Here is a 27,622-nt window from a genome sequence, read left to right as displayed (position 1 = left end):
TATACCTTCTTATTTAGTTTAGTTTAAATAATAAAATAAAAACAAATGGATTCAACGTCCGACGAAGCAGCAAACTACTGAAAGTTTCTTGTTCCCATAGAAACCAAATCGTTAATGACGTCCTCCAAAAAGATGTATTAAGGCTGCTTTAATCATAATATTATTTGCACTAATAAAAAAAATCTTTCGCTTAATTAAAGTATTGCACGCAAATAGTTACATTTTTCATTTTTTTTTTGATGAAAAGGGGTGGAGAGTGAAACTATATGGTTTCTGTGCTTTCAGGAAACGCAAAACGGTAATCGGAACTGCATTCTAATATATGGTAATCGAATGTAATCAATGTCCTTGGTTGAGGACAAGTGATGTACAAGGGATATGTGTTCAAACGTCGCTGTCCGGGTCCGTCTCGCTGCGCGGCTGACCGAAATTCCTCGTTATGCTCTCGCTCATCGACCTGATGTTGGCTAGATGCACTTCGTTCGCCGGCCCCGAGAAGTAGTTCAGTCTGTCCAGGTCGGGCATCGCGTTGAGGTCGTCGTCGGTGCGGTAACAGTTGTCGTATTCGGAATCGTAAAGGGCACTTAGGGAGTCGAGGGACATCATCGCATCGGAGTCGAAGATGCGCGACGAAGCCCTCGAGGACATGCTCGTGTTGTCGTCCATGTCGCCCTCGTGGTTGTGGTCATTGTAAGCAGAATTCACGTCACTCAACGCACCTAAAACAAAAAAAAATCAATCAATAAATAACCAATCATTGAAAAAAAAAAGTGTATTAAATACCTTCAGCATCCGTTAAACCCGTTTCGTTTAACATCGAGATGTTCTCCAGAGCTGGATCATCCGTCGTGTATCCAGTGGATTCGCGATCGTTGAGGAGCGGTTCCGAAGCTCCGCCTTCCTCATCTTCGCTCCATTCCGATTGGCTCACCTCCGCCGGCCCGAGCTGCCTGTCCAATTCCAAATTCCTCAACTTTTCCTGTACCTTTTCCTCGAGCAACCTTTTCACCTCTTCCTCCTATAAACCAACCAATAATATTAATTTACCATCAAATTAAGTAGAAAGTTAACTCTTTACCAATTCCTTATCAATAGGCTGCAGTAACCACAAAATCGTTTACCATTAATCAAGAGTTAAAATAGATATATATAAAAAAAGAATTATTTACATGTTCCTCTTCCATGAGCCTTTCCGCCCTTTCGAAGCTTTCGATGTCCGTGTCATCGTCCAACCTTGGTTCCAGCATAACGCAATCCTCGCATTCGCCATCCATTTCTTCGTCAGTCTTTTGATTCGGACTTCTGTTAGATTTTCAGCAATCAATAAACAAATATTATTTTATATGTATTAGAAAATCATAGGTATATAGCTTTGAATGGAATGAATGGATGATTAAGAATGTTCGAAGCGTTGTCGTCGGCGTGTGTGTTAAGGTTGTGTAATTAATTTCGCCGAAGACATCGCTTTGTATGGAATATAAAGTATCAAGTTGGGTTTACCTGGTTTTAGTATTAATTAATTGTTAATTAAATTTTCGGTTCATTACAATGAGATGGATTAGCTACGAACTATGCAAGCGTGATGTGCTCTAGCAAGCAGCATGGAGTATAATAATCAATGTTTTAATAATTTGTTAATAGCGTGTTAGATCAGAAGCTCGTAAATGACTTTTCCGATTGAAACATAAACCATCATGCACCGCTACGAATATTAGTAGTCTCTTGTACATACACATTATTGATTGGTTAAGAGAAAGTGTTAGGTGTTTTCTTTAGTTTTTTTTTTGTTGTTAGATTTGAATTTTGAGTTTTGTGATGCTATGTTACTGGTAATAATATACCTGTCGAGAGGTGAAACTTTTTGCAGTTTACAGCTCTGTGAAGGTCCGGGTGGCGAAGGCCCCCTTTTTAGCGATCCCTCCTTGCTGCTTACTATAGAAGGGGTGGTCATGCACTGTAAGGTTACGCTCCCCGTGGGGTTAACCCGCAATCCCAACGCCAGCGCTTGTATCGCAGCTAGTCCAACCTGATGGTTGTTGTTATACCTTACTAACGGTTCCAAGCAAATGTCTTTGCTCGTTTGCGTGATCTCCAGCTTCGGCGGGATATTCTGGAGCAGATTCTGCTCGTCCAGGAGCTTCTGAATCTCGCGCTCGAACGGACCGATCTCTTCGGTGTTGTTCAACTTCAAGTTGGGCGAAAGTTTGTCGCGACCGTTGGGCGAGGATCGCAGTCTCCTTATATCCTTCTTGTCCGTTTGGCAGCAACCATCCTTTTTGGAGCTCTTCTCGCTGCTTGCGTACTTATTCATCTCGTCGTTGAGGAAGTCGCGCATCTCTTCGGCTTCCTTGAAGCTGGGCGAGCGTTTGCAAATCGCCGACATCTTGTTGCACTCGAGTATGGAATCGCTGTCGTTCCTGGGTCGCTTCTCTAAGCTCTTCTGCTTCTTGATGGCTACACCGTTCGCGGTGTTTTGGCGGATCAGGCAGTTGGGTTTCTTTCCGGGTCTCGTGAGGAATTCGAAGCTAGCGCAGCTTTCGCCCTTGCAACTCTCGTCGCCATCCAAAACTGGTGGACTCGTAACTATCGATGAGTCCACCGTGTTGCAGGTGCCTGCAATCGCTAGCACGGCTCCAGGTGGTAAATTGTTGCGTTTTCCGTTTCTGTCTGTCGAGTTGTTGCGGAGAGAGCAGTTGGGTGGGATGTAGTCTAAAGAGGCGCGCGGAGATGTTTCAGGTGATGAGCAGGGATTCACTTGGACATCGGATGGGAAGATGAACAGCTGGGCGTCGGTTACGGGGAGAGGCGGGGATACACAGGGAGAAGCGTCGGCGTCCGTCGTCCGACTGTAGCTTTCATCAGAACTGCTGATGCTTGGTGAATGGTTCAGAGAGCTTATCTCATCGGCAGAGCTGTGAATCCTTTGAGGAGCGCTCGGAGGATACATGCCGCCTAAGCTCTCATCAGAGTAATGTCTATGCAGAGGGCTGTGTCTGCTGTGGTGAGGACTCCTCGTCCTCAGAGGACTGTGCCTATGCGGCAGAGGGTTGTGCCTGGTTTGCAGTTTGCTGCGCATCTCGGGCGTTCTTTCTGGGGTCGGGGGTTTCGGGGGCGCGACATTAGAACTATGGGTCAACTGGATGCTGGTGGCTGAGAGGTTCTTGCGATGTCTACTTGGAGACTCTTTGCCTGGTGGCTTTGGTAGAGGTTTCAAATAAGGTTTATTCACATTATCTACGATCCTAGGGAGTTGAGAGTTCAGGGATGAGTATGGGTTCGGCGGACCGCGTGGCCACGGCGGCGTGTACTTCATGTCAATCTGCCGTGGGTACAGCATCTTGTGCGGAGGCAGAGGTGGTGCAACAGCCGCCGCCGTGGTTGTCGTCGCAGCCGCCGCCGCCGCCACCGCCGAAGTGGTGACGATCGTCTCCTCATGCTTTTTCACAATCCTATTCGATTTACAGGGCACCGGAAGGAGGGGTTCGTTTTCGCACCCGATATTCATCATTTCCCTATGGCACGTCTCCCGCAGCGGTGGCAATCTCATCGCAATCCTGATGCCGCTCTCCTCCCTGGAACTGGCTCTGCTCTGCAACACCTTCCTTCCACCGCTATTATCACCATGGAGAAGAGCCAGAGGAGTCGGTACACCCCCATACATATTATTCACAGCTAAAACAAAACGTTCCAACATAATCATAAAAAAAAACACATCGCATCATACATTACAAAAGTTTGACTGCAATTAAAAACCCCAAAGTTGAGCGAATGAACCACAAATAATTAAAAATACATATTAGTAACGCAATTAGGAATCATTCGCACAACCTTGAAGATAATGTAATTAATTAAAAGCTTAAAAAAAAACTATAAATCAATTAAACACAAATTTCGGTTAGTACTGTAGTATTTGGAGAAACGATTTAGACACATGAGAAAGTCCGAGATGAGAATGCGAGGAACACAAACAAAACAATGAAAATAAAAAGGGAGAAGAAACGAAAAACAGCTCTAAACTATGCAAAAATAGACTAAACTAATTTGTTTATACGAGTGTACTTGAAATATTACTTACTAGAAAAAAAAGTGCAAAATAAAATAAATAAACTATATTATATAAATATATTTCTGTTGTGACTGTATATATATTTTGTTTTGTATTGTTTTTTTTTTGTTTTGTTTTGAAAGTCTAACCGAAAACTGTGGTGTCTGGAATAAATCAAAATAAAAGAAACGACCAATGAAATTGCAATGTGCAGACGTTAGAGGTCAACTCACCGATCGGATTCGGATTTGGCGTGCCGTTCGTTCCGCTCCGGAAGTTGTTCAGCTCTTCGACGCGTAACGTGCCCGGTTGTTTACGGTCGATGAGGAAGTACGTGGTCATATCTCCTTTGCCCTTAACCTTGACCTTACCGCGACATTGGAACTCGTAAGGATATGTCTTCAGGACTTGGAAGACCTCTTCGGTTACCTGCGTATGGTTCGGAAGACCGGTGGAGTCCATGCGACTGGCCACGTTCACAGTGTTGCCCCAGATGTCGTACTGAGGTTTCCTCGCTCCTATAACTCCAGCAACGACTGGACCGATGTTAATACCTTGAAGATGCCAAAAAATATCAGTACAATATGTTCGAAATGTTAATATTACTTTAATACTGACCTACGCGTAGCATAAAGTTGTTGTAGCTGTTCTCGTTGATGTTGAGCAAACGATCGCGCATCGCGAAGACAAACTCTACCAAAGTGCTAAGATGAATTCCTGCGGTGCTCTCATCGTCATCCAGGATTCTTAGATCCGGCATCAAACCGACTGCGGCCATATACGTAGATCCGACGGTTTTGATCTTATCGATGGCCTTGAAACGTTCCTCGCTTAGGAGATCATCGAAATCTGCTATGATCTCGTTCAGAAGCCTGAGACATTCGACGCCCTGATTGTTACCATCGAGTTCCGTATAAAACTCGTGGTAATTCGTAATAGACGCGAACACTACACCTACTCTCGAATAACTCTGGTGATAGAGTTCCTGCGATAGAGTATTCTGTAATAGAATGTTCATGGGATGAATTCTTAACGCCTGCAGCCTTTTATGACACATCCAACAACATCAATCTCGCAGTGACGAAAGAAAAAAGTTGAAAGATATAATATATATATAGATACAAATACGAAGAGAGTGCTTTTCTAAATTGCGGTCAACGACAGAGAGAAGAGTGCGTTCGCTAAATAGTATAACTTAAATAAATATAAAGTACAAACAACGTGATAGAGAAGACATAAAAGGCTACACGATGCGGTCATGCGAAACGTACCATGTTATTTCTGAATTGGTTGTCGAGGAAGTGGGTGGCCACGTGGGCCGGCAGCAAGTTGAAGAGGATCCTCTTGTTGGAGTGCTGCAGAGCGTCCATCTCGCGCTTCTCCTCGTTGGCCTGGATCTGCCAGAGGAAATCCAATCGAGCAGTCCATTCCACTTGTCTTCCGTGCAAGAGGACAGCCAAAACGAACATCAGTACCTGCACCACGCTCAACACATGAGCCGGAATAATCGAGCTGCGAATACGAACACAGAAATAAATACGAAACACTACAGAAGCTTTGTGCTTGAACTCACTTGACCCGCAGATCGTAACACATGAAAAGATCGATGTGCGACAACTCGATTAACAGTATGTAAACCGTGGACATGATTATGAGCAGCGAAGACTTCAGAAGTATTGGTAACCGCAGGAATAAAGCTACAGCTAAATAACCCAAAGCGCAGGATAAGACGATGTACTGCGGTAGAGGACAAGCCCTGTGATCACGTTCCGTAGTACCACCATCAAGCGTTATGTTGTTCGTCGAGTGAATAATGCACGGTATATCGGAGCGGCAAGTGAACTGTTAAAAGTTGGACTTAATACTTGCTATTTGTTTATAATAATTAAGCAAATTACCACATTGACTTGGGCCACGGTGTACACGAGGACTATCGTGAAAACGGTGATGGCCAACCTGAGAACGAAGCTCTGCGAGATATCCCATAGGATGAGTCGAAGTCTAACAGCAAGCAAGAGCATCAAAACCACGGAAATCCAGACGAAGGCGGTCAAGAATAACAGCAGAAGGATTATAGTTCGTGGTAACACAGCCGCTTGAAGCGCTCCTAACAACATCAATAGGGCTAAAGCGCACGCCAGTGAGGAACTGTAACCGACATCCACATCATCGTGATACTAAAATAAAAACAAATATATTAATACTACTTCCCACAAGATAAATTAAAGCCTAAATTCCACCAAGTGAAGTAATCTGACTTGGCAAAACAAAGGCTTAGATCTTTCGATCAAGAAACCTGATTCTCCTTGGAGCTGTCCTTGAAGCAGAGCGTCAGAAGATTCACATGGTTGGACTTCTCCCGGTCCACGCTTCGGGCTTCGATCGCCTGCGCCAGATACTTGTTCACCCTGTTCGACGGTTGATGGTAAACGCTGGAATGTCGCTTCTTGAAGGGCCTCTTGAACTTTTCCGTTACCTTGTTCTGGATCACAGAAACAGGCGAGAGGAGGAGAAAACAAAGAGAAACCAAAGCGTAAAAGCGAATTAATACCAACAAAAATAAAACAATTCCCTATGGGCAGTATTACCAAAACACAAAAAAAAAGAAGAAACAGTAATTAATTAAGTCAAAGAAAAAAAAAATCAAAATTTAAAAATAAGCACAAATCTTTTTCACATAATTCCTTTTAGATAAACCTTCCAATGCCTGCATTTTTTTTTTGTAAATAAATTCATAAAGCCTTCTATTTAAATAAAAAATAATAATTCAACACTAGATGTCCTAGATCGATTCTAGTTGTAAAACCATTCCGAAACACAAATAATGAATGAACTTCTTCCTTATTGTTTAGTTCTAATAGCACTAAATCATTGATTGAGCGATGAATGAGAACAATCAAGAAACGGTCCTCTTTCCTATATTTATATTAGTTTACAAACAAAGATAAAACAAAGATTTTGAAAAAAAAAATCAGTTAGTGTGTGTACGTGAAACGAGATGGAGGCGCGTTTCCGTTTCCGGGAACGAACTCTTCCGGGTTCACGGAAATGGAAACATGGTTATCAGACAGGAAGCGCACACGTTCCAGGCTTGCCGAAGCGGCGCACACATAAAAAAAAAAAACAAAAAAAAAACTAAACTATATGAATAATAATTGTAATAAACGCAAGCACAGATTAAATTTAAATACATTAACATTTAAATTTTTTTTGAGAAAAAATTACGAAATAAATTATTTTGCACATCCAAAACTTTTAAATAGAGACGCAGTATCATAATCAATTTGTAACGTTACTTGATAATCCTATTATCAAGAGTTATTGTATCCATGGTAACTTGTGATAACAATGATTTTCTTTAATTTGACGTTACACGTTTAACCTCAATAGATACAACTGTTCCTAAGAAAACAATTGAAAGTTAGAAACAAGAGTTATTGTTACCATGGTTACTTGCTATAGTTTCGGTTTTACGTTAGCAATAACTGTCATTTTGACGTTTTAAATGATTTAAGTCACTTCGATGAGGTTTATTCAACCCAAATTAGGATATTTTCTGTGGATGCGCCGGGTAATTTTATAATTGAATATTTGCATCTCTAATTAATCTTAACTGGATTAGTGCATGAAACAAATTGTGCGTTAAAGCCAAGAAAGGTGCGTTTGTAAATAAGATTTAAAAGAAAGTAAATCTTAATACATTTTTATAATTGATAAAACGTATTAAGATGTACGATTTTTTTGTCTTTTTTAGTTTTAATTTCAAAACACAGCAATAATTAAAAAAAAACAGTACTTAAAACGAGTAACAAAAAAAATTAGAAAAGTTCGTCAGCTCTTTTCAACAATAGAATTAAGTAAGTAACGGAAACAAGAAAAATATAGTGTTCGTGGAACTCTGTATTTTTGTGTTTTTTTTTTGTTTTCGTACGTAATGATTTCATTGGAAAATTAGCACTCACTTCGACCACCACCGTGTCTACTAAAGTTGGAGCTGGTTGTTCGTTCGTCGCAGAACAACTAGGAACGTTCTCCGCTCGGAACGCTTGTCTTATTTCTATCACCTACAAATCGACACTTGCACAAATGGACTTTTTATATTACCAATCAAATTGAAAGTGGATAGAGAAAGAGATAGAGAGAATTACAGAGAGTGAGAGTGAAAGTAAGAGAAAGACTAAATAAATGAAAAAAAAGTAACAAAAGGTGAGAGAAAAAGTTCGCGTCAGAAATACTTTCGGTGTATGTAATTATTATTACTATTTTTTTTAAATTAATTCTTTACAATTATACTGAAGCCAGTGTAGATATAATACGTGTAGGTGTAAGTAAATGAAAGAAGAGAAGCGAAAAGAGAGACACAGAAAGATAAAAGCTTTCTAATTCTGTATAGAATTGTTATTATTGTTATTAGCTTAAAACAAACACAAATAATTTGACTTTAATTTTTTTTTTTTGTTCTGGTTCTTTAATAAATTCTGATTTTGTTGTTGATTTTTTTTTTTAAATTTAATTTTTTTTTTGTGGGATGAAACTCACTTTGGTGTCGGCTGGTTGTAAAGACTGCTCGCAAGTGGAGGGCTCCGCGTGCAGGGCTCTCTGCAGGTCTAACACCTACAAGCCAAAAAGTTACACCGAGCCGCAAGAAAATCCAGATTACGTAATAAATATATGTGGAGAAAGACAACAAAGAAAAAAAAACTATAACTATTAAAAAAATTACGTAATTAAAACAAATAAATAATAAGAGAGATACAAACTATATATATATAGATAGAGAATTGATAGAGGGGAGGAAATGATGCATTAACTCGTGTGTTTCTAAACATTGATGGTGTGTGTAGCGGTCAATCCATTGGTTAAATAGATACAAGCTTGAGATGCAAATCCAATAGACCACCCAACGTAAAACTTAATTGAAAGAAAATCTATTAACGATGTTATTAATTATTAGTAGAAAACAAAAAAAACTAGACAAATAACTTGTCTTTAATCTATTAAAATAACATTTATCATCTATAATTGAACTCTAACATTTGATATGACGTTTGACATGTCTTTTGACATGACGTTTGCCATGATGTTTGATATGACGTTTGACATGATGTTGGATATGACGTTTGATATGAAGATTGACGTATGACATTCGTTTCGTTTGGTATTTAATTTGACACATGTCCATATATAGGTTAAACTGTGAAAAGATAGAAATTACAAGCAGTTTATCTGCTGTATTTATATTATATTGAATATGTCGTTTGATATGAAGATTGACACATGTCACATATATAAGTTAAACTATGAAAAGATAGAAATTACAAGCAGTTTATCTGCTGTATTTATATTATATTGAATATGACGTTTGACATGATGTTGGATATGACTTTTGATATGAAGATTGACGTATGACATCCGTTTTGTTCGGTATTTAATTTGACATATGTCACATATATAGGTTAAATTGTGAAAAGATAGAACGTATAAGCAGTTTATCTGCTGTATTTATATTATATTGAATAAGACGTTTGACATTACGTTTTAAATGACGTTTGATATGAAGATTGACGTATGACATCATCACGATTGACATGTCACATATATAGGTTAAACTGTAAAAAGATAGAAATTACAAGCAATTTTTCTGCTATATTTATATTATATTGAATATGACGTTTGACATTAAGTTTTAAATGACGTTTGATATGAAGATTGACGTATGACATCATCACGATTGACATGTCACATATATAGGTTAAACTGTGAAAAGATAGAATTTCTAGCAGTTTATCAGAAATGTATTTATATTATACGTATTCTCAAATGAATCACACACCGAATATGAATCACTGCTCTTGTTAGAGAATATAAGAGAATCAAATGAACCGGATTTGACTCACGTGTCTATCTTTACATCTGCATTCTTAAAGCATTACCAGCGAATTTACATACGAAAACCATCATTGTCACAATAAAAATAAAACAAATTACCACCAATATTGTAAACAACAAAAAAGTACTTTTTTAAAAATATTTTTCCAATTATTCCATTTCCAAATTTGTATTGGAATTTACCATATTATTATAATAAAATATCAAAGTTTTGATATTGATATTTTTTAATACAAAATTTTTATTTTTCAGATTACATGATAATTGCATTTCCTTTGATAATAATATTTTGTACAAAATTGTAATGAAACAATGCGAATTTTTAATGTATTACGTTTTATTTAATTACTCTATAACCACTAACTAGATCGTAAAATAAGCAAATTAAAGACGAAACTATAACGATTATAATTATCTTATAATAAATTATCAAAGTTGAATATACATATTTTTTTTAATAATTTTCTGTTATTGAAACCAAATAAAAGTATTGTTTTGCGGTTATAGAAAATATAAAATTGAAATGTAAGTTTTTTTTTTTAATTAAAACGCGCAACAGGACAATCATTGTCCACATTTGTTTCGTTTTTGTTTTTTTGATATCGATTTTTTTACCTTTTTGCCGAGTTTATTTTGATCTTTGTAGTCGGGCAATTACATCTGCAAATTTTGTAGTGAACAATCGAACGAGCGGAATGCACACGTCCCAAACGAAATTTGCATTTTTTTCATTCATTTTAGGCGCAACAACAACGCATGTTTTTGTTTCCCTTTCGTTACAAAACGAACGCTGAAATTGGATATTACGTACAATACCGATGGTTATTGTTGTTAATTATTTCTGGTCCTCTGCGGCTTATGTAAATCCACCAACAATAATTTTCCAATCCAATGCAATGCAGATAAAGAGAATAGATTCAATTGAATAAATACACTAATATTTTTCATTGTGTAAAAGTTATTTTTTTTTATTTAATTAGATTAGATTAAAAATTAGAGAAAAACAAATGATGGATCACTATAAAACTAGTTAGTAAATAGCGTTGGGTGGCATGGATTTGATGAAAATTCGAATATGAAATTACCTTGCTCTAAAACTTGCACTTACCAAATGTACATCTTCTACTATTTTCGATCAACAATTACTTCTCAAGATACCAAGAAAAAATATATAGGCGAAGAGAGGGGTAGGTTATATAAATAGGTTACCAATCAATTTAAATAAATGGTGGATCCGCCGGGTTTTTGTTGATTTTTCTACAATTAATCGAGAGTTTCTCAACCTATTTGCCGCAAAACTCATCATATTTGTTTGTAGTTGTACAATTGATAAAAGTATTTCACCAGTTGACATAAGGTGACAGCTGTCATTTCGCGACACAACATATTTATTTGAAGTTGTGCTGAGCATTTCATCAGTTTCTCGATTTGACACAAGGTGACATCTGTCATTTCGCGACACAACATATTTATTTGAAGTTGTGCTGATTATTTCACTAGTTTCTCGTTTTGACACAAGGTGACAGCTGTCATTTCGCGACATAACATATTTATTTGAAGTTGTGCTGAGCATTTTACCAGTTTCTCGTTTTGACACAAGGTGACATCTGTCATTTCGCTACACAACATATTTATTTGTAGTTGTGCTGAACATTTCATCAGTTTCTCGTTTTGACAAAAGTTGACATCTGTCATTTCGCGACACAACATATTTATTTGTACTTGTGCTGATCATTTCACCAGTTTCTCGTTTTGACACAAGGTGACAGCTGTCATTTCGTGATGCATTAATAATTAAGGGTGCTTGAATTACTTTGATTTGAAAATAGATTTAAACAAGATCAGTACATTTGAAAATATTAATTTATAATTACATTTTCGAAAAATTGAATTTAATATTAGTTTGAGAAAAATTGTGTTTATTTTTAATTATTTATATTTATAAATAGATTGATTGGTGAACTATTTATTTTAGAAATAGCTGAAGGAAACATCGGAAGGAACTTAAACTGTGGATTCGTTTAACGTTTCTGAGATGAGAGGATAACTTGTGGAAGTTATCAAATAAAAATGGGTCGCGGTTTCCTGGGAAAGAAAAGTTCTTCCTTCCGGCGGTTTCATTACTCGCTGTCCCGAGCATTGGAATCGTTAAAAGTTAAAGGGATAAGTTTAGGGATGAGAGAGAGATATGCAAGAAATATAGAAGAGAGTAGTGTGCACAGAGTTGTCTTTTCTTTTGGAATTTGATTTAGTTGTTGCAGTAGTAACAGCAGTAGTAGTAGTAGTAGGTGGTGGTGGTTGGTATTTGATGGTGTAGAGTTTGTAACTGAAGTCAACAACACTTACCACATCCTAAAACAACACAACGATCATGCAGACAACATCAACATAACACTCGTGTACTATTATTGTTACATAAGATGATAGATGTAAGACGAAGAGAGTGAGTGAGAGAGAGATTGATCAAGCTTATATTAAATGTTTAACACCGAAACGACATCGAGTGCTGCTTGCTGCTGCGTCTATGTAAACGCTAAGCAGAGAAAGAACGATGCGAACAAGTGAGTGTGCATGAGCGAGACACGGTTTGTGTGTGAGAGAGAGAGAGAGCAAATGGGTCATACAAATAATGTACCGGAATTAATTCCACAAAACTAAACATAATTTAATATTCATGCTTTCATTCCAAAAACGTCGGGGCTTTTCAATGAAAACAATTTCATTCCAATTTGCGCTGCGCATTGTTTCGTTTCGCCAGGGAACAAACAAAAAGTGCACAGTAATCAATGCATATTGAAATTAAATCAAACATTTACATATATTTATATGAATATGTACTTAGTTAGGGTTTACGTTTAATTCGTTATATGCGGAATTTGCTTTAAATTTTCGCCGAAATTTCATTATTAACGCGACCGTTTTAATTGGATTTGGAATAACAAATGCTTCGCATCAATTTGCTGGTAATCGCGGTTACCAGAGGGCACGACCTTCCATCGGTTGCATAATTCATACGTCGGGATTGCCTCTTTGACCATCCAGTCCCCAGGTGAAAACCATACTCTTTGTTTAGTGTTTTTGTAGTTAATTATGGTAAAATTATGTTATTATAATTACTATATTTTAATTACTTTAATTTAATAACATAATTATTTATTTTAGATGCAACTTTCGGCACCTAATCATTATATGAAAGTGTCAAAAAAATATCAAATTTGACATATCTGTTAATTGCTTTTGTTTTAATTCTTAACTTTATCATCGATTATTAAAAACTTACACAAAACTTTGAAGTTTCCAAAAAGCCTACTCTCTTTAACCTACTCTTGTTATATAAGCTGTCAAATTTAAATATGTACTATCGTCACGTTTTAATTAATTACTCAATAACCACATATACAAATTACATCATCGAATATGAAAATTAAAGATAAAACTATGACGTTTCCAAATTTGTGATATTTACCCTTATCTTGTAATAAATTGTCAAATTTGAACAACATATTTGTTTGCAATTATTCTCATATTTTTTTTATTAATTTTACAAAATATATCAAAGATTTGTATATAAGATATAATTACATAATAAAAAAAATATCAACAATTTATAATTGTTTTTCTTATTTACTGAAATATGGTCAGTTTTAGATGTTTTGTGATTTATTTAATTACTCGATAATCACGCATATTAATTAGATGAAAGAATGTGCAAATTAAAGACAAAACTATAACGTTTCCAACGAACCTACTGCAAAGTTTGTAGTATTTACCCTTACTTTGTAATAAATTAACAAAGTTGAGTAACAAATTTTGTGCAATATTTGTTAGATCACTTTAATGATTCATTGACATATGGCGATTTTGCTTTAAATTTTTCTTCTTCACGTTTTATTTAATTATTCTATAACCACACACACTAATTTTATCATAGAATATGAAAATTAAAGACAAAACTATGACGTTTTCAACGAACCTACTGCAAAGTTTGTACTATTTAACTTTATTTTATAATAATTATCAAAGTTGAATAACAAATTTCTTCCAATTATTAACGATTCTTTGTAAAAAATATTTTTACTTTATTTAAATTTACAAAAAAACAAAATTGCTTAAAGTCTATAAAAACTTAATTATATTACGCTTCTTTTCATGTAACAATTGTTAAATTACGGTAATAATTAATTGAAATATTGCAATTTTTCTTTTATTCTTTCTTCTTCACGTTTCATTTAATTAATCTATAACTACGCACACTATTTTGATCATAGTATATGAAAATTAAAGATAAAACTATGACATTTTCAACGAACCGACTTCAAAGTTTGTGGTTTTTACTCTTATTTTGTAATAAATTATCAAAGTTGAGTAAGAAATTTCTTCCAATTATTGTCGATTTTTTTTTGTAAATATATTTCTACCTTCTTTAAATTTCCAAAAATAGAAAATTAATCAAAGTCTATAAAAACTCAATTATATTACACTTGTTTTCATGTAACAATTGTTAAATTACGTTAATTATTAATTAAAATATAGCAATTTTTTCTTCTTCACGTTATATTTAATTATTCGATAACTACGCAAACTATTTTGATCATTGAATATGCAAATTAAAAACAAAACTATAAACCTTTTTAACGAACCTACTTCAAAGTTTGTGGTATTTACTCTAATTTCCTAATCAATTGTGAAACTTGAGTAACAAATTTCTTCCAATTATTGACGATGTTTTGTAAAAATATTTCTACTTCATTTAAATTTACAAAATTACTAAAACTCTATAAAAAAACTTTATTATATTACGCTTATTTTCATGTAACATTTGTTACATTATTTGAATTATTAATTGACATATGGCGATTTTTCTATAATTCTTCCTTCATCACGTTTTATTTAATTATTTGAGGTATATTACAATTATTATCGAATTTATTATAATTTTCAATCTTAAATGCATTAACAGATTTGCAAATAAAGCCTACAAAACTGAATATTTCACAATTTTATTTTCGAAAAAAAAAATTATTTATATAGTAAAATAAATGAAATAAACCTATTTTTTTCATTCCAAATCCATTAGTGAAAAGCACTTATGAAATAAAATCCATCATCACAGTAATCCGAAACAGATTTTATACGGATCACGTTTTATATATTTGAAATAAATAGTGTATATTAACAGAATTACATCATTTTACGTAAATATCGTATAATAATGAAATATATATAAAGCAAATTCCATTTTCCATATAACAAAACAAAAAAAAAAGTGTTTCGTACATAAAAGTACATGATTAATAAATTGCTTCTCTAACTATGAGAAACTCGCATAAAAGATGCACATAATTGACCAGTTTTCATTGTCAAGGCTTTAATTCATATGATTTTATAGTAAGATCACAAAATTTGTTGCGACTGAAAAAAAATAATGTAAGAAGGATCTTGGCGCATCTTGTAATATTTGTGCTTGGAGAGGAAAGTGGTATATAATAAAAGAAAACCTGACAAACTAAAGAAACAACAAGATTCACGTAACATTCCGTAGATTTGTGCCATCAAATAAAAAAAATCTAAACCATTTAATAAAACATATGTATCAATACGGTGCTCATCGAAAGTGCATCATCACACAGACATAAAAATATTCAATGCACTGAACAAAACAAATAACAATAAATATATATTAAATGATAAAAGTATTGTTCTTAAAGAAATGTATGCGAAACGTAGATTGATGGAAAGGAGTTTATGGTAAGTAATAAGCGAATGGTCGTTTCGTTTAATTTGAAATAATTGTAATTAGAAAGTAGAAATAAATTTCAGTTTTTTAGTGTAAAATAAAACTCTTTTTTTGTATACAAAGAATGAACTTTAATCAATTATATATTTTCCATTTTGTCCGATGACCTTTTGCCATCTTTTTGACAACTTCATAATTTAGTGCTCATAAAACTTCTGGTCTTTCTCAGCAAAAATCTGAATCAAGTGCGATTTTAGGTCATCATACTTAGTGAAGGTTTTACCATTTAAAGAGATTTGTAAAATATTTCTACCTTATTTAAATTTCTAAAAATACAAAATTAATCAAAGTTTATAAAAAAAACTTATTTATATTGCGCTTATTTTCATGTAACATTTGTTACATTACGTTAATTATTAATTTAGATATGGCGATTTTTATATAATTCTTTCTTCTTTACGTTTTATTTAATTATTCGATAATTACGCAAATTATTTTAATCATTGAATATGCAAATGAAAGAAAAAACTATAACGTTTCCAATGAACCTACTTCAAAGTTTGTGCTATTTACTCTTATTTTGTAATAAATTGTGAAAGTTGAGTAACAAATTTCTTCCAATTATTGACGATTTTTTGTAAAAACATTTCTACTTCATTTAAATTTACAAAATTACTAAAAATCTATAAAAAAAACTTTATTATAACATTACGCTTATTTTCATGTAACATTTGTTACATTACTTTAATTATTAATTGAGATATGGCGATTTTTCTATAATTCTTCCTTCTTCACGTTTTATATAATTATTCGAAATAAATGGTAATCTGATAGTCAAGGCTATATGCGGGATGAACATTACTTCCTAACTAAGCTCCAATAATTTTCCAGGAGTTACCAAAGATTTGTGAGGATTTGCATAGTTTTGGTAGAACATAATTTTGGCCATTTTCTTTGATTGCTACCTCTAGATTCATTAGTTGTTGACAGTAAACATCAAAATTGAACATTTTGGCTCAAAATTATACACAAGACCTTTGTAAATAATTGTAACTGAAAATTTCATTAGAAAGTAGAAAGAAATTTCAGTTTTTTAGTGTAAAATATGCTCCTTTTTGTATACAAAGAATGAACTTTAATCAATTATATATTTTCCATTTAGCCATTATATATTTTCCATTTAACCTTTTGTCATATTTCCGGCAACTTTATGATTTCGTGCTCATAAAACTTCAGGTCTTTAACAGCAAAAATCTGAATCAAGTGCGATTTTAGGTCATCATACTTAGTGAAGGTTTTACCATTTGAAGAGTTTTATAAACTTCGAAATAAATGGTAATCTGATGGTCAATTCTATATGCGGGATGCGACATTACTTCCTAACTAATCTCCAATAATTTTCCACGAGTCACCAAAGATTTGTGAGGATTTGCATAGTTTTGGTGGAACATTATTTTGGCCATTTTCTTTGATTGCTACCTCTAGATTCATTAGTTGTTGACAGTAAACATCTGAATTGATCGTTTTAGCTCAAATTATACACAATACCTTTGAAATCTCACTAAATTGATAGATAAAGCTAAAAGTGACATCTTTCAAATGACAAAAGAAAAAAACTATGACAGAAGTCCTTCATAATAAACGTAACGCCATCTATTTTATAAAACAGAAAATAACTATTACGAGCTCTTTCTGTTATAATTCATTGTCAAATAGAAGCACTATAGTAAGTAATTAATATCTGTAGAAGAATGATTTCATTAGAAAGTATAAAGAAATTATAGTTTTTTAGTGTGAAATAAACTCTTTTTTGTATACAAAGAATGAGCTTTAATATATTCCATTCCATTTTGTCCGATGACTTTTTGCCATCTTTCTGACAACTTCATGATTTCGTCCTTATAAAACTTCTGGTCTTTATCAGCAAAAATCTGAATCAAGTGCGATTTTAGGTCATCAAGGTTTTACCATTCGAAGAGTTTTGCAAACTTCGAAATAAATGGTAATCTGATGGTGCTCCAATAATTTTCCACAAGTTACCAAAGATTTGTGAGGATTTGCATAGTTTTGGTGGAACATGATTTTGTCCATTTTCTTTGATTGCTACCTCTAGATTCATTAGTTTTTGATAGTAAACATCTGAATTGATCGTTTTGGCTCAAATTATACCCAACACCTTTTGTAATCTCACTAAATTGATAGCTAAAGCTAAAAGTGACATCTTTCAAATGACAAAAGGAAAACACATTGACAGAAGTCCTTCAATCTATTTTTTAAAACCGAAAATAATTATTAACTTAACTATTTCTGTTATAATTCATAGTCCAATAAAAGAAATATAGTAAGTAATTAATAACTGTAGAAGAATGAATGTTTCAAATTTGTCTTCGCGCAGCCAAAAAACTATTAATATCATCTTTTTATACTTTTGACCATTCGCAAATTAACTTCCATTTACTCTACGTTTTTTTCTTTATCCTGAATACGATGGATTTGATGAATGAAATGAGTTGTTGTAGTAAAATCAAATTGAGTGTCTTACCTTTCGAGCGTTCGAGTTTTTGATGTCGTTCGGTTGTAGAGCCATGTTGCTGAATGGAACCTCCATTGAGTACTTGATGGAGTGGAGCAGTTGTACGACCACGTTGGAGACGTTCTTGAAGCTCAGCTTCCTCCTCTGTGCCGCGCCGAGGGCCGATCGAACCTGCAGCGTGTTGAACAACAGTGGCTGGAAGAGATCCGCCGGGGAAGGCCGGGGTATGCAGGTTAGTCACAAAAAAGGGGATACGGAAGGTACGTGCGTATAGTGAAGATCATGAGCACTACCAAAATACTACACGATCCCAATTTACGTGCGTGTGCAAATTACATATTCATACATAGAATGAAGATACTGGTAATCAGAGATCGAAAAGGAGATGATGCCAACATAGAAACAGATAAATACTACAAACTAATTGAAACAAATAGAATACACATTGTAATACAAAAAATGCAAATATAAAATTACCAAGTCTTTGTTTCCACAAATATTATATAATGAAATAACTCAAGATTCTTGCTAAAAAATGGATACATTAGAATTTTTGTTAAATCTAAGTTACAAAACGCGAATTAATAATAAACTTTACTGTTTGGTCTGCTGATCTAAAAGCTAACTGTTTTATAAAGTAAATTAAAAAAAATTGTAATTGAAAAAAAAATAAAATTGTACTTTTAATTAATTCTATTGTTGTAAATGTTACTAATAAACAATTATTTGATTTGAAAATATAATAGAAAAAATAACTTTCGCATGTATACAATAAAAATTGTGAAATTAACAAAGTATGTTGAAAATTTGTTAAATTGAAAAGATATAATAAAAAATTCTACTTTTACTTGTTGAAAGTTTTATGAATAAATAAATAATTAATTAATTTGAAAAATGTAATAGAAAAATTAACTTTTATGTATATTTCTAATAGAGTAAACTTCGAGTTTTATAAATAAATAATTATTTAATGCATTTGTTTTCTTTCAAGTAAAATACAATTGTTAACACACTTTGGTATGAGTATTTTTTTAAATTTGTGATTCTAACAAAAGTTAATTTTTGAAACGTTATAGAAAAATCATTGAAAAGTAACAAAAAATATGTATATTCATTAGAGTATTTATCTTTTTCTATGTGGCATCATCAAGTGTAAGCATTCGGATATATTCATTTATTTAAGACTTGTTAAACTTGTTGCAAATTATTAAGAAAAATAAAAAAAAAATGATACAGCAACTAAATTATGAAATTATATTTAACCCTTAAGTACTACGGATGGGTCAGATTGACCCACCTGATGTTTGTTCTCATTCGTATTCTATTGTAATTTGATTGTTCTAATTTGACTGTTTTGAGCAATAAAATCAGTTGTAAATGATCTTAAATTCATTAAATAATAAGAACTAATCTGTGTTTGTTGTAAACAATTGTTCAATTATATTAATATGTAATTATCGGGTCATTTTGACCCATTTGGATTAAGTTTAATTAATTTACGTAAATATTAATATATAAATTAATTAAACTTAACCAGTATGGGTCAAAATGATCCGATTATTAATATTAATTCATTTTATATGCTTAAGAACAAATTATTGAAGAATATTAAGAAGTATTCAATTCAGTTAAAAATCTTAACATATTTTTTAATTTAATTTTTATGTTTTGCAATTTATTTATTATAATTGAAAGCTATAAATAATTGATATTTATTTAATTGTTCAATTTAGAAATAATTAAGCTTTTGAAGCAAATTATCAGTAAAACTACAAATAATATTGAAAAAAAAAACTACAAATATTATGGATAAAAACTACAATGTTTAAAAAGTCTTAAATTTACAAAAATTATAAATATTTTTATGATGCACTTAAAAATTTAACATCGCATTGGCTACAGAAGTATACCCGATGAGCCAAATAATTATTATTTCGTAACTGTGGAAATAAATTTTGATTTATATATCGAAATGCTTCAAAAAAAAAACAATACAAAACAAACAACAATATGATATTTGCACTATGTTTTACCAAACAGAAAAAATATAATGAAAAATGAAACGATTTTGTTAATTTTCTTAAACTGTGTTAAAGTATGAGAGTATCGAATGATCAATTTTTTTTTTTGTAAATTACACATCTGTAAACGACAAACAAACAATCGGAAACAAAAACACATCCAAACAGTTGAAACAAACAAAAACAACAAAAGGTAAACATCGAAGAGGAACGGAGAAGCGACATCACATCACAACATATAACAATAATAAAAAAAAAACAAACAAACAAACAAGAGCTAAAAATAATTAATTTGATTGAATCAATCAAATTCTCGATGTAATTAATGTATATCGTCCGTTTCATTTGGTTTTCCCGTTGTAATTTGGGAACGGACGCGATTGGATCGAAGCCAAATAAACGTTATGCAACAGTAATTGGCAATTATCGAAAGAAAATCCTTGAATTTGGATGGACAAGAAAAAAGGGAACGCATATCCGGTTATTTTGATTTTAATGTAATCTTAGTTTAATAAAATTTCTAAATGAGAAGAATTAATGAGTGCATGCAAAACGTTTCCTTTCTTACTAATAAAAAAAGATTGTATTAAACTAGATTTTTCAAAATTAATGTCTTGTAAATTACAGTAAATTGCTATGAATGATTTAATGGATTTGTTTTTGCAAGATAAATTTGGTTTCAAGTATATAATGTTGGTGTATTTTGTAAATGAAGTGCTGCGGCTTTCTAATATTGAAGTGGCCGTCGGCACACAAATCAAAGTGAAATCTGCATCCAAAGTCGAAAGGGCTTTCACCGACCGCTCATGCTGCGGCAGTAATCCAATCTCTTGCGGAGATTAGATCCTTCAAAACGAAGAAGTTGACAAAAGGAAAAGGGAAAAAAACACGAAGGGAATTGACAGCTTTTCTAGGGCTCTCAGATTTAAAATGAGCTCTTCGAACCAATAAGTTTAACGCACGTTTTCTTAAAGAATAAGCAATTTCGGAAACATCTTGCATGCACTCAAACATTCCCTTTGCTTTTTGCGCATCGCAAACTCTCATCAACTTCTGCAATAGACGTGTTTTAAGCTCTGGCGGTTAGTTCCCTGGTTTTGTAAGTTAAACGTGGAATTAGTGTTAAATACCTTTCTGCGTCGCGGCGGCGGCACAATGAAATAAGTGGTTACGCAATGGTCGCGCAGGTATTGGTTCCTGCTCGCACCCATTCCTGCATCCACCTCGTATTCGCCTCCCAAATAATCGAGGGTGGCCTGGGTGATGTGCACCCTCCTGAAACCGCAGAAACAGTGGAAACGTCACAAACATGTAAGATTTTGATACTGTCGGGATTTCGATTTCGACAACAAGTAGACTGTTAATCCTTTACATTGGATTCAAATGTTCTTACCCTGGTTCACCACCGGCTTCCATGTTGTTGGCCAAGGTGACATCGTTGGACCAGACGTCGTACTGCCACTTCCTGAGCCCCAGGACACCGCACAGCACTCGTCCCGAATGTATTCCCACCCTCATGTTCAGCTGGACATCGGTGGCTTCCACGACGCTCGCGATCGCATCGATCATGTCCAGGCCCATTTCTACGGTGCAATGGGCATGATCCGATCTCGGCTCCGGCAGCCCGGAAACGCAGTAGTAGCAGTCCCCGAGGATCTTGATCCGCAAACAGTGATTATCCTGTTGAAGATCGACAATAGTGAATTAGCTTAGACATCGAGAACTTCTTTTATTCGACGTCTTATTCTGTTATAATTGTTAACATCAAAGTTCCATATCTTCTTAAAGAACATGCTCCAAAATAACGTCTAGTTAGATTAACTTATTAAAGAAGAAAATAATGGTTTGGCAAGAAAGTAATTTCGGTTTTCATAAAGAGATAGCGTTGTGATTGTTTTGAAGGTCATCTGTCAATAGTATGAATTCTTCCATTTGTCATTTGGAGGATTTCTCTTTTAGCTGTAGAAGACATTTTTCAAAGACAAAAGTAATTAATGATTGAAATGATTGAAACATCAATACTAAATAGGGTAAAAAATAAAGAAACTTCTTGATTTTTACTCATTGACGTTTGGTTTTGACATTTAAAACGTCATTAATGACAAATAAATTTATTTAAATAAAAACAAATATTTTTTTCAGTAGATATAATGTACAGTCACACTGACATTACTATAAAGTAATTTATTGAAAGTGTAATCAAAAATAATTAATAATTATGAAATGATTGAAAGATCTATAATAAATGCGGTAAAAATTAACGAAATTGATTGATTTTTACTCATTGACGTTTAGTTTTGACATTTTAAACGTCACTAATGACAAATAAATTTATTTAAATATAAACAAATAATGTATTCAGTAGATATAATGTACAGTCACACTGACATTACTATAAAGTAATTTATTGAAAGTGTAATAAAAAATAATTATGAAATGATTGAAAGATCTATAATAAATTCAATAAAAATTAACGAAAATGATTGATTTTTACTCAATGACGTTTGGTTTTGACATTTTAAACGTCATTAATGACAAAGTAATTAATTAAAAATATTTTCAAATAATATATTCAGTAGATATAACATTGTACAGTCACACTGATATTACTATAAAGTAATTTATTGAAAATAATAAAAAATAATTAATAATTATGAAATGATTGAAAGATCTATAATAAATTCAATAAAAATTAACGAAAATGATTGATTTTTACCCATTGACGTTTAGTTTTGACATTTTAAACGTCACTAATGAAAAATAAATTTATGTAAATAAAAACAAATAATGTATTCAGTAGATATAACATTGTACAGTCACACTGATATTATTATAAAGTAATTTATTGAAAAAGTAATAAAAAATAATTAATAATTATGAAATGATTATACTAAATACGTTAAAAATTAACGAAATTAATTGATTTTTACTCAATGACGTTTCGTTTTGACATTTTAAACGTCATTAATGACAAAGTAATTAATTAAAATTATTTTCAAATAATGTATTTAGTAGATATTATAATACACAGTTATACTGATATTACTATAAAGTAATTTATTGAAAAAGTATTTATTAATAATTTGTAATTATGAAATTATTGAAATATCTATACTAAATGGGGTAAAAATTAACGATTTTGCATTATAACTAATGGCGTTTAAAATGTCAAAATCAAACGTCATTGAGTAAAAATATGATTGATTTTGTTAATTTTTACCGGATTACAAAGTAATAAAGTATTAAGTAGATAATAATGTACAGTCACAGTGACATTTTAAACTGACTATAAAGTAATTTTTTGATATAGTAAAGAATAATTATGAAATGATCGAAAGATCTATATTAAATGGGGTAAAAATTAACGAAATTGATTGTTTTTTACTCAATAATAACAAAGTACGTTTTAAACGTCATTAATAACAAAGTAATTGTAGTTAAATATATTCAAGTTATGTATTCAGTAGATATCTTTAATTTACTTAATTAATTGATTGACACAACAATGATGGATTTCCGCGACAATCGAAATTGAATGCAACATATTCATTCGTCGTGTGAAGGTAGCATGAAATTCAATTAACTCACTCTTCGAAATATTTTCGCTCGTAAAACTCTATACAAAATCGAATCGTCATTGTTTCAGAACGACCTACGTTTCTTTCTCTATACAATACAACAAAATCAATCGGATCAGAATTCCATCCAACTCCAACCGCAGAATTTTCTTTCTGCCAGTTCGATTATGATGATGATGATGGGGGGTTGGTTTTGCATGCGTTTTCGATCCATTGAACATGCCATTCGCAAAGCTTCTTTTGTCGTTCAAACAAATCATTGTCAACGTAACGTAACGCAAACGCACGTGAAATCATTGCGATCGTGCATAAAAAAAAATCCAATTAATTTCTATAAAACAAATACAAATAGAATGCAAAAACTATGTGATGTTATTAAAAATAATTCATTGAAAATTAACGAAAAAATATTGTCGAATTAAAATTAAACAATAAAATAAACTAAAAAACAATGAAAAACGAATTATAATTTGTTCAATATTTTTATAATTTAAAGGTAAACCAATGGGAAATGGAAAATACAATAGTTATGCAATTGAAAATAAATGATTCCTTGATCCTTGCTCAAAAAATATTGTCCAGACTGTTTTGATCAATAAAATTTATTCAGTTTTTAATAATGTTAAATTATAAGAATAGACGGGTCATTTTGACCCATAAATAGTAGTTAATACAAAAACATTAGTATAACATAACATTTAATGATATTATCGTCATATTTAAACATCCGAAAAAAAAATCATATCAATAAAAATGTTTACGTTGAAAATAGGAATAATTGGTTCAATATTTGGTAGGTATTAGGCTTTGGTTGACCGAATAAATACGCACGTCACCGTACAAATATGGGGCTTTTAAGCAAACACTCATAGCACAATAGATAAGGGCCCAAAAGGGAAATGCGGTCTGAATTATGTAATGCTGTTTTCTTTCATAAAAACATACACAACACTCTTCAGCTATTATTGTAGTTAGATATAAACCGAAACACGACGAAATTACACTTCGCTTAAAAAAATTATTACCATTCCCACATCAAAAGCTTTCATTGAAATAAAAAAACACACATACATAATGGAACACATTTTTTTCATGCAGCTGTAAAAACTGTTTTGTAACATTAAGCTTTACGTAAAAATGTTTGCAAAACATATATATATTTTTATAATGGAATTATTGAAAAAAAAATGTATTGAATGGAATTGAAGTGGTCCAATTTGGGCTTTAGTAAAACGCGCGCAAAGAGATAAATCGAATTTTTCCCCATATATAAAACGCGCATTTTATTTATCCGATATTTATTTCTATCGTTTCGTTCACGTCTCGCTTTGGGTCAAAGCGTTTTATTTATTTGCGCAATTCTTGTTATATAAGAAATATCCGATTCAATTTTATAAATAAGTAAATATTTGAACGAAGACGTGACTAGCTTTGTTTCAAATCGAACACGTTTGTTCACTTCACTTTTTTTTTTATAACAAATCAACCTTTAAAAGCTCGAAAACTTCGAGGAAAGAAAGAAAACACGTAATTGTGAGCAACATCAAACAATACTTTATAAAATAAAGTTTAACAACAAAATCATTCAATATTTTAAAGTGTTAAGTGTTAATAATATTAAGTTTATACTAAACTTTGGGAGAAAACTCTATAGACCTGATCTATTACATGAATAATAAAATACAATTTGTAGAGAAATACTTACGTTTGCAAGTTGATCAAATCTACCAAAAAGCTCGTTCAGAAGTCGCACCAGTTCCTGGGCTGTGCATTGGGAGGCGAGAACAGTAAATCCGACGATATCCGCAAATAATATACTGGAACAAGCAGATGGTGTTGCAAATTGAAATAAATTTATCTGATGCGTAAGTTTTAAAAAAATTTCGTGTGTAAATATTTACACTTTGATGGTAATAAATGTCTTCATTGTCGAAGCAATTAAACTTTACTACTCGCACAGATGGGACGAGAAAGACTACGTAATTAAAAGCTGCTAATCCTGAAATGCAATTAAATGTCGCGAATGTTGTTTCTTCAACGGAGAGAATTAAATGAAGCAAAAAAAAAACAACTTTCGCGGGTTTGTGCTTTGATACAAATGCTTATCGATCCGAAAATGTTTCCACTGGAGAGCATTAAGTGTAATTACATCAAACATGAGTTACAGAAAACCGGGTCTAACGACCTCATTTTCTACAGAAGTTTACAACTTCTTGATTACACATTCAGCAAAGTTAATCAAGAGAATTTAATATCATTTAATAATTTTAACTCTTCGCGGATGAAGATTTTTCACAAAACTGTCTGAAAAAGACTAAGATTCGATGACTGCACACTGGCTTTGTAATATTTACTAAGTAAAGGATAGGGCGGATTTATACGCCCTCCGTCCCAAAGCGTTACATTTGAGTTAATAGAAAAGTATTAACAATATACGTTACAGAATAACTTCGCTCTATAACAAAAAAGATAATCCAATAAAAAATTGTAAATAAAATAATTTAAAATCAGATAATTAGGGTAAAGATTTTTCGCAAAACTGTCTGAAAAAAACTAGTTTAGAACTAATATTCGATGACTGCACACTGGCTTTGTAAAATTTACTAAGTAAAAAAAATAGGGCGGATATATACGCCCTCCGTCCCAAAGCGTTAAATTTGAGTTAACAGATAAGTACTAACAATATATGTTACAGAATAACTTCGGTCTATAACCAAAAAGATAATCCAATAAAAATTTGTAAATAAAATAATTCAAAATCAGATAATTAGCAACAAAATTATATATATTTTAGAGTAATTGATTACGTTTCGTTTATATGACACAAATATGAAATCAATACGAAACGCTTATCTCTTTTCGTGCGCTTTTCCTGTTAGATTTTTTTTTTACGTTAATCTTTCTAAGGGATTAAACAGGGCTGCGTTTGAACGTTCGCTGATAACGAAAATCCGGAAGTTTATACCATGAGAAAAATCTGGTTTTAATTTCGAGATTGTAGTCCAAAAAAAACGAGAAAAGTTGAAAATAAATTGAATTTTTCTCCAGACTTGCGAAAAAAAATCAATTGTACAGAAGTTAATACCCATATTAAGTGCAAAAGGTCACGAAATAAACGAAAAAAAATGTTGTTTTTATTTCATTTCAGTAATTTCTAAAGTAAATATATACAGTGGGTTTAAATTATTAAGTTGAACTGTGTTAAACTCACCTGACATTCTCGTGTTTCTGTATGTAAATTTTATGGAACTGTCCCTCTACCGGTGATATAATGTCGTTTTTCATTTCCATGGCGACGTGTTGAGGCAGTACAGACAGCAACAGCCTCTCCTGCGAAAAGAAAAAAAAAAACGTAAAGTATGATGAAAAATAAAATTCTGTGAATTAATGAACTGAAAAATGTTGCGGCTGTATTTTAATTTCGCTTTGCATGTGTTGACTATGAATAGTTGTGCGGAAAGTTGAGGGTAGTTAAATGCATAATATATATATAAAATAATAAGGGAAAACTTTGGTAATTTCGCTTGCGGATGAGGTAATGGTACGAAGCGAGGAGATGGATAATTTTATGGTGTAGTAAATATATGCAGGGTTGGGTAAATAACCAGAAAGGAAACGTTGCCGGGATTATGAATTATGTAACGGGGAGAGGATGCTTTTGGGCTTTACCAGTTTTTCGTTCTCGTCTTCCATTTCGAGGCGGGCGGCGATGCAGTTCCTCGTGTCCAGGAAGGCTTTCCTCTGGGCGTGCTCCATTAAATTGTGCATGAAGATGCCCACGGTGTTAACGCAGATGAATACAATCACGTTGGCCGTAAT

The 27,622-nt window shown here is 32.7% G+C and overlaps 1 protein-coding gene across 1 annotated transcript; it reads right to left on the bottom strand.

Moving 5' to 3' along the window:
- On the bottom strand, positions 1-27,622 carry LOC108566779 (Ca(2+)/calmodulin-responsive adenylate cyclase-like; the record flags this gene model as incomplete). Its single annotated transcript, XM_017926821.1, has 20 exons — positions 1-719; positions 784-1,018; positions 1,079-1,096; positions 1,170-1,302; positions 1,842-3,672; positions 4,279-4,599; positions 4,664-5,045; positions 5,317-5,557; positions 5,619-5,887; positions 5,944-6,222; positions 6,342-6,527; positions 8,008-8,109; positions 8,585-8,659; positions 12,281-12,286; positions 18,214-18,375; positions 21,356-21,500; positions 21,619-21,905; positions 25,509-25,620; positions 27,015-27,133; positions 27,473-27,622. Coding segments are annotated over 20 exons (5,388 nt in total), but the record flags the coding sequence as incomplete, so codon positions are not given.

This window comes from Nicrophorus vespilloides, unplaced genomic scaffold (assembly GCF_001412225.1).
Source record: "Nicrophorus vespilloides isolate i.1.1-1 unplaced genomic scaffold, Nicve_v1.0, whole genome shotgun sequence".
NCBI lineage: Eukaryota > Metazoa > Arthropoda > Insecta > Coleoptera > Silphidae > Nicrophorus > Nicrophorus vespilloides.
The sequence above is the reverse complement of the archived record's forward strand: the minus strand, read 5'-3'. Positions and strand labels throughout refer to the sequence as shown.